Source organism: Drosophila simulans, unplaced genomic scaffold (assembly GCF_016746395.2).
Source record: "Drosophila simulans strain w501 unplaced genomic scaffold, Prin_Dsim_3.1 Segkk33_quiver_pilon, whole genome shotgun sequence".
NCBI lineage: Eukaryota > Metazoa > Arthropoda > Insecta > Diptera > Drosophilidae > Drosophila > Drosophila simulans.
The window spans coordinates 37710-46928 of NW_025416829.1; the positions used below are offsets into that span (position 1 = coordinate 37710).

Below are 9219 nucleotides of genomic sequence, written 5' to 3' on the forward strand. Positions count from 1 at the left end.
CACCGGGAATACTGTTCAGCTATATTCTTAGATGTTGCACAAGCATTTGACCGAGTCTGGCTAGAAGGACTAATGTACAAGATAACAAAACTGCTTCCCCAGAACACGCACAAAGGGTTCGAATCTTATCTCTTCAAAAGAGTGTTCTCAACCAGGTGTAACAGTTCGACTTCACACGACCGCGTTATCAATGCTGGAGTCCCCCAAGGTAGTGTACTGGGCCCCGTTCTTTACACCCTATTCACAGCAGACATGCCTACAAACTATCAGCTCACAACCTCTACGTTTGCTGACGATACCGCAATACTTAGCCGATCTAGATGCCCAGCAAAGGCAACAGAGCAACTTGCCTGCCATCTTAAAATAGTGGAAAGATGGTTTGCGGACTGGCGCATTAAGATAAACGAGACCAAAAGCAGACATGTAACCTTCACACTGAACAGACAAACCTGCCCACCCTGTATCCTGAACAATACATTTATCCCACAAGCAGACGTGGTAACATATCTCGGCGTTCACCTAGATAGACGCCTCACCTGGCGGCGACATATAGAATCTAAGAGGACTCATATGAAGCTCAAAGCAGCCAATCTTCACTGGCTTATTAATTACAACTCTCCCCTTAGTCTGGAATACAAAGTACTCCTCTACAATACCGTGCTGAAACCCATCTGGACATACGGCTGTGAACTATGGGGAAACGCTTCAAAAACCAACATTGATATCATACAGCGAGCTCAGTCCACGATTCTGCGAACTATCACTGGGGCACCATGGTACCTACGCAGCGAAAGCATCCATAGAGACCTCCACATAAACCTTGTCAATGAGAAAATTCAGATGAAAAAAAGTAAACATCAAGCAAAGCTCGCCGCACAGGAAAATCCTCTCGCGAAGTCGCTTACGCGAGTCTAACGTCAGAGCCGACTGAAGCGCAAAGATTCTCAAGCCCAGCAAAGAAATCCTAGGGCCGTCTCTAACTAATACAATTACTTCATACTGTAATTAATATAAGTTATATAATAAGATTTGAATAATTATTGTTAGTCTCACAAAAAGAGAAGATCCAATAAATAACGCAATAAGTTTAAAAAAAAAAAAAAAAAAATTGTCGATTATCAAAACAATATATGAACTTATTTTAAAAATATAACGAGTTATTTAGATACGAACCTCTTATTCTTTGGTCCTTGATTTACGACATCCTGTGTGCTAATTTTACATCAGCGCAGCTCCTGAAACTACATCGCAGGTCATCTAGCTTATTGGCTCCCAGAGGGTACATGTAATTAAATCAAAACCATTACAAGTTTAGTTTTATTTGTAAACACAATGGGCATAAGTTTTAATTAGCATTAACGATGACGTGGCCAAGAATAGAACTGACTTAATATCAAACATCAATTATGAATACCATCTCTGGTACGTAGATTTCCTTTGAATTGGAATTTTATTTAAAAAATTCGATATTGTTAATATTTTTATGAAGTAAATTTTGTGTTCACCTCAGCATCGTTAGTCATGTATTAGCAAGTGTTTTAAATTTCATGTTGCTAGTTAATTACCGCTAATTAATATTACTTATGTTTTGATTATGATCGTTGATTATCAAAACAACAAAAGAACTTATGTTAAAAATATATCGAATTATTTAGATACAAACCTCTTATTCTATGGTCATTGATTTACGACATCCTTTGTGCTAATTTTACATCCGCGCAGCTCCTGAAATACATCGCAGGTCATCTAGCTTATTGGCTACCAGAGGGTACATGAAATTAAAACAAAACCATTACAAGTGTAGTGTTATTTGTAAACACAATGGGCATAAGTTTTAATTAGCATTAACGATGACGTGGCCAAGAATGGAACTGACATAATATCAAATGGACCACGTTATCAATATATGAATACCATCTCTGGTACGTAGATTTCCTACGAATTGGAATTTTATATTAAACACGATATTATCAATATTTTTATGAAGTAAATTTTGTGTTCACCTTAGCATATTTAGTCATGTATATCTATTAGCAATTATTTTAAATTTCATGTTGCTAGTTAATTACCGCTAATTAATATGAAATATTTTTGATTTTGATTGTCGATTATCAAACAATATAAGAACTTATTTTAAAAATATAACGAGTTATTTAGATACGAACCTCTTATTCTTTGGTCCTTGATTTACGACATCCTTTGTGCTAATTTTACATCCGCGCAGTTCCTGAAACTACATCGCAGGTCATCTAGCTTATTGGCTCCTAGATTGTACATGTAATTAAAACAAAACCATTACAAGTTTAGTTTTATTTGTTAACACAATGGGCATAAGTTTTAATTAGCATTAACGATGACGTGGCCAAGAATAGAACTGACTTAATATCAAAAGGACCACGTCATCAATATATGAATACCGTCTCTGGGACGTAGATTTCCTACGAATTGGAATTTTATATTAAATTCGATATTGTCAATATTTTTATGAAGTAAATTTTGTGTTCACCTCAGCATCGTTAGTCATGTATTAGCAAGTGTTTTAAATTTCATGTTGCTAGTTAATAACCTCTAATTAATATTAAATATTTTTTGATTTTGATTGTCGATTGTCGCGGATCGAATATTGTTATCGATAGGCTAGTTAGTATTTTTGAGAAGTCCGAATGTGGAAGGATTTGTAAGCCCATATGTGTCTGGGCACATTGTTTTTCGCCATTGTAAATTGCCGGGAAAATTTAGCTTTTCATTGTCGTGTAAGAGTTGGAGGACACACTGCGGTGAGCTAATAAGTTAAGTTAGTTGCAATTGTGAAACATTGAATTCTTCCAGAATAAAACGTGTTCTACTAGCACGGATTAGTCTGCCCTTTCTTTCGGGAACCAATGCGTGGGGTAGCCGTTTAAGGCAACTCCATGTGACGCACGACGACAACCTTTTATTCGCAGTCCTAGGGCGACTGCAGGGGCAACTTGGTTTAGACGGCCAGCTAGAGAGTTGCCGGAGCTGGAGTGACGGTTTGTGTGAGCGCAGCCAGCGCTACGTACCGGCAAAGGAGTCGCAGCCAGCGACAGTGGCGTCGCAGTCAGCGACATAGAGGGACGCAGCCAGCGTCGAACGCCGGTACGAACGAGTTGCAGCCAGCGACAAGGAGACGCAAGAAGCGTCATTTGTGGAGACCGCAGCCAGCGGTCAGAAGGCGCAAGGAGCGCCAAGCATCCGTGGCCGCAGCCAGCGGCACGAGGCGTCAGAGACGCCATTTTGGACGCGCAGAGGCGCCGCCATTTTGGAGCCATTTTGGAGCTGGGAAAGATGCAGCATTCCCCCAGGAAGAGTGCCCGGCTGAACGGAGGGGAAGCCACCCCTATAAAAACAGTGAGTCAGCAGCCAGCCAGTAGTGGAGCAGTAACTCGGACGCGGGTGAACATCACGGCGGCGTCGATTCCTTGCCCGGCCACTACGGTGACTACAGTAGCTTCCAACCTAGAAGTACTGCTGTCACAGCTGCGAGTTCAGTACCGGAGGTGAACCAGCCCCTCGTGTTGGAACTCATGGAGAGGATCGCAGCGTTGGAGAGGGAGCTGGAGAAGGCTAGATCCCTGGAAAGTGTGAGCACCGCCAATTGCGCGCCAATCGCAGTTGGCCCAAGCGCAGTTGGCGCCAACAGTGGAACGTCGGGGCGGCCGCCATTTTGGAGCGGCCAGCCAATACCCACATCTAACGGAGAGACCTTACATAACGGGGTCGGGTCGGTGCCATACAACGGTGACGGTGCGAACGGTGCGGCCTGCACGCTGCCGCCATCTTCGAGTGGACCGCCATTGCTAACGACTAGCAACTATTTTATGGAGCCACTGTGTGCAACAGGCACTGCGCAGCCAGCGCATGGACTCGTGCTACCGGGCGTGAGCATCCACAATGCGGCAACAGCATCGCCACTTGTCGGATCCTACGCCGCGACGACGCCGAGTGGAATCCAGGGAGCATATGGGCCAAGGAAGCTTCCGGACTTGCCTATATTTGGAGGGCAGCCCGAGGAGTGGCCGATCTTCAGCTGTGCGTTCGTGGAGACGACCCGAGCGTACAACTGCACGGACCTGGAGAACAACCAGAGGTTGTTGAAGGCGCTGAAGGATGAAGCGCGCGAGGCAGTAAAGGCGCTATTGATTCATCCAGGGAATGTCAGCGCCGTGATGGAGCAGCTGCGCTTTAGGTTCGGCCGACCGGAGCAGCTTATACGCAGCCAGCTCAACAACGTGCGAGAGGTGCAGCCAATTTCGGAGCACAATTTGGCGAAGATCATTCCCTTCGCAACCCGAGTGAGTAACCTCGCGGCCTTCTTGCAGTCAGCGAAGGCGCAGCAACACCTGGGGAACCCAATCCTCATAGAGGAGCTTGTGGCCAAGCTGCCAACGAGCAAGCGAGTGGACTGGGCCAGGCATGCTGCAACGATTGCGCCCTTTCCCACTGTAGTCCACTTCAGCGCGTGGCTACAGGAGTACGCAAACGTGGTGTGCACGCTTTTGGACGTCGAGGGAAAGGAGCCGAGGCGTCGACTTCTACATGCAAGCGTCGACCATAATGAATGCGATCAACAGGATGATCGGCATGGAGGTTGTCCCATCTGTGGAGGACAGCATGGAATATTGAACTGCAGAAAATTTATTGGAGCTTCGCCACAGGAAAGGTGGAGCAATGTGAAGAGGCATCGGCTCTGCTTCAATTGCCTACGAAGCGGGCACACGGCTAGATCCTGCTATACGCAAGGTGAGTGCCAGATTAATGGATGCCGAAGGGAGCATCACCGTCTGCTACATGGTGCGGACGAGGAGCGAAGGCCGCTGCAGCGAGGTGGCTTCAGACGCCACGAAGGGAACCAGCAGCCAGCAGTTTCCAGCAACAGCCTGGAGAGAGGAGATCCGCGTGAAGCGGGAGCGCCCATGCAGAAGAATTTGAGCTGCGTTGACGCCGAAGGAGGCCATCTACTGTTCCGTATACTGCCGGTTACGCTGTACGGAGCGGGGCGAAAGGTGGATACGTATGCGCTCCTAGATGAGGGATCCTCCGTCACGATGATCGATGACGCCCACTCGCCATGTATTGAGAAACGTTTATGCCGTTTCGAGTTTGAGTTTGCCGATGCAGACATTGAGCCGACGAGATGTCCAGGGCGTGCACAGGGATGCGCGTCTGCCGATGAAGCCTTACAGCAACGTGGTGCCGAAGCTGCTCATCGGCCTGGATCACGGACATCTGGGGTTGCCACTTAGGACGAGGCGGTTCGCTCGAGAGGGACCGTATGCGGCCGCAACCGAGCTGGGCTGGGTTGTGTTTGGGCCTGTAAGTGGGCAACCGACCACGCCGTCACCGAGGTCCTGCCTACTTGCCGTGTCAGTGGATGACGCGATGGAGAAGATGGTGGAGGACCATTTCGATATGGAGAACTTTGGAGTGAAGACCGCGCCGCCGGTCGCAGCCAGCGACGATGTTCGGGCCCAAAGGATACTCGAAGACACCACGGTGAAAGTGGGGCGTCGCTACCAGACGGGATTACTCTGGAAGGACGACCACGTTGTGCTGCCACCGAGCTATGAGATGGCGTACAGGAGGCTGGTCAACGTCGAGAAGAAGATGAAGCGCAACAAGCCGTTGGCGCAGGAATACGATCGGATTATAAAGGATTACGTGTCTAAAGGATACGCGAGGAGGCTGCAGCCGGAGGAGGTCGCGGTAAGGAGCGATCGCCTATGGTATTTGCAACATTTTGGTGTCGAAAACCCAAACAAGCCCGGCAAGGTACGGCTTGTGTTTGATGCTGCAGCCAAAGTTGGAGGAACCTCGCTAAACTCGGAGCTGGACAATGGGCCTCAGCACTATAAGCCTTTGCCAGCTGTGCCCTTTCATTTCAGAGAGGGAGCCGTCGGAGATGGCGCCTTGAGAGATGGCGACGACGAGAGAGATCCGGATGTCTATGAGATGAACGTAATGACGTTTGGAGCAGCCTGCTCGCCGAGCGCTGCGCATTACGTGAAGACTATGAATGCCCTGAAGTATCGGGATTCGGATCCGAGAGCGGTCAAGGCCATCACCGACTACCATTATGTCGATGACTATGTGGACAGTTTCGCTACAGAGAGCGAGGCTATCAGCGTATCTACCCGAGTGAAGGAGATACACAAGGATGCTGGATTCGAATTATGCCAGTTTTCATCCAGCTCACCCACCGTGGAGACGGCTTTAGGACCTGGTCGAGTCAAGAGCTTCGGATGGGGTGAGGCTGAAGAGAAGATCCTCGGAATGCGTTGGCAAATAGCAACAGATGACTTCAGATTCAACGTGGAGTATCATCGAGTGCCAAGCAGCGTCCTGAGTGGAGATCGAGTCCCTACGAAAAGGGAATATTTAAGCCTGGTGATGTCAACGTTTGATCCCCTGGGATTCCTGTGCTGCCTCATGGTTACAGCGAAGCTGCTGCTGCGAGAGATTTGGAGGCAGAAGATCCAGTGGGACGAACCACTACCGGAGGAGTTAAGCAAAGCCTTTGCGATTTGGCGCAAAGAGATGGACGCCGAGGGACAGTTCCGATGTCCGCGCCATTATTTTGGGCGTGGAGCAGTCCGGGCCGTAGAGTTGCACGTCTTCGTGGATGCTAGTCAGGCAGCATTCGCGGCGGTGGCCTATTGGAGGGTCACATATGAGGACGACGACGTGCAGGTGGGCATCGTGAGTGCGAAGACGAAGTGTGCCCCAATGAGAACGATGATGATCCCATGGCTGGAGCTACAGGCAGCAGTTCTTGGAACCAGGCTGATGAACACTGTCAAGGAGGAGCACAGTGTGGTCATTACGGACCTGGTGTTATGGACGGACTCTAAGACGGTGCTGAGATGGAACGGCAGCTCCCACCGCCGGTATAAGCAGTTTGTTGGCAACCGAGTGGCGGAGATTTTGTAGTCGTCGAAGGTTTCCCAATGGAGATGGGTGCCTACAGCCGACAATGCGGCTGATGATGCGACGCGGTCGCAGAAAGGAGTCGACCTTAGCCAGGAATCAAGGTGGCTAAGAGGACCTGCATTTTTGAGGCAGCCAGCACACAGCTGGCCGGGGCCTGAGGAAGGAACTGAGCGTGTTCCAGATGCCCCTGATGAAGAAGAGATGCCCAGTGAGTTTGCATTAGTTGCGGCAGACGATTTTGTTATTCCGTTTCAGAGATTCTCGAGCTTCAGTCGCCTGGTGAGGACCACAGCCTGGGTCCTACGGTTTGCGCGCTGGTGCCGCAAACAGCGAAACGTGCTCGAGGAATACGGCCTTACTGCAGCAGAATGTAAGGCCGCGGAGAACCTGTTGGTCAGACAGGCACAATTGGAGTCGTTCCCCGACGAGATGAGGTCGGCGGAAACTGGACAGGACGTCGGTAGATCGAGCGACATTCGAGGGTTGGTGCCCTACCTAGACGAGGACGGGATTCTGCGAGCTTACGGCAGAATTGATGCCGCACTGTGCATGCCGTACAGTGCGAGGAGGCCCGTATTACTGTCACACAGGCACAGTCTGACAGAGCTGATTGTGAGAGACTTCCACGCCAGGATGAAGCATCAAAATGTGGATGCTACGATGGCGGAGATCCGGACAAAGTTCTGGGTCACAAAGATGAGGAGTGTGATGCGGAGAGTCATCTCATCGTGCAACGAGTGCAAGTTGCAGCGAGCGCGGCCGATGCCGCCGATAATGGGACCCCATCCGGAAGACAGACTGGATGCGGGTGGATGGCCATTCAAATACACAGGACTGGACTACTTTGGGCCACTGCTGGTGACTGTGTCCCGTCACAAGGAGAAGCGTTGGGTCGCCTTGTTTACGTGTTTGACGACAAGGGCGATTCACCTGGAGCTGGCGCATGACCTGTCGACGGATTCCTGCATAATTGCGATCAGGAACTTCGTCTGCCGTAGAGGGCCAGTATATAGACTGCGCAGCGATAACGGCAAGAACTTCGTGGGAGCTGACAGGGAAGCCAGGCGCTTTGGTGACGTATTCGAGATGGAGAAGCTTCAGAGTGAGTTGTCAAGCAGAAGCATTGAATGGGTTTTTAATTGTCCAGCGAACCCGTCTGAGGGCGGAGTTTGGGAGCGCATGGTGCAGTGCGTCAAGAGAGTACTGCGTCATACCCTGAAGGAAGTTGCGCCGAGGGACCATGTATTGGAGAGTTTCCTGATTGAGGCGGAGAATATTGTAAACTCGCGTCCGCTCACCCACTTGCCTGTGGATGCGGACCAGGAGGCGCCGTTGACGCCAAACGATCTACTCAAGGGAGTAGCCAATCTGCCGGATACGCCTGGATTGGATGCGGAGCTGCCCAAGGAGGGTTCTACGAGGAAGCAGTGGAGGATTGCTCGCCTGCTACGAGACCGTTTCTGGAGAAGGTGGGTCATGGAGTACCTGCCTACGCTTGTGCGCCGCGAGAAGTGGTGCCGCCGAACGGAGCCCATCCACCAGGGTGATATGGTCTTCGTCTGCGATCCTGTGTAGTATGCACACATATCGGTTAACCACTGTATTCATAATATACAATCACATTGTAGCACTCTGTTGCAATGTGTACATAAACAGTTCAGCCCAAGTGTATGTTGAGGACAACGTACCAAATTTGCATGATCAGCAGTACTCACGCTGGCCAAGCGCTGACCGCTAATATGTGTGCCTATAGCACCCCTCCTCCAGCACCGTCGCTCGGCGACAATATATATATAGTGACGTATTCACGCCAACTCATCACGCTCAGTTAATTGAGTTTCGTCTGCTCTCTCTAAAGCTCTTCTTAACGTAAACATCCAAGAACATCACATGATTTTACCGTTTAAAGCTATTTTCTATTCTTTATGTCTGTAACCCCTTCTCAATCTCACTCACATTTGAAATTAGTCTTAAGTTGAAAGTTATACCGTAAAGTTCAATAAGTCTTAAACCGATATTTAATAAAAACCACAACCGAATTTATTCAGTGTTTAATTTATTTCGGAGTTGATCCTAGTTTAAATACGGATCATTTGTTCGACAAATAAAAACAATTTAACTTTCAGCGTTGATCTTAGTTAAATACGGATCATTTGTTCGGCTCAATTAAAAAACTTTTTAACTGGCGCAGTCGGTAGGATAACTCAAAGATTGCTTGATGCGAAAATATAAAATTTTTAATTCCTGTAATCTGTGTTATCCGCCAAA

General features: G+C 48.8%; 2 protein-coding genes across 2 annotated transcripts; both read left to right on the forward strand.

The window, feature by feature from the left end:
- The first annotated feature begins 3548 nt into the window (after window positions 1-3548).
- On the forward strand, window positions 3549-6951 carry LOC123327412. The gene is made up of 2 exons (XM_044923822.1): window positions 3549-5063; window positions 5143-6951. Exons 1-2 carry the CDS (start codon window positions 3549-3551, stop codon window positions 6949-6951), a joined length of 3324 nt encoding a protein of 1107 aa, XP_044779757.1.
- A 201-nt stretch (window positions 6952-7152) lies between these two features.
- Window positions 7153-8526, forward strand: LOC123327413. The gene has a single exon (XM_044923823.1). It carries the CDS (start codon window positions 7153-7155, stop codon window positions 8524-8526), a length of 1374 nt encoding a protein of 457 aa, XP_044779758.1.
- The last annotated feature ends 693 nt before the right edge of the window (window positions 8527-9219 follow it).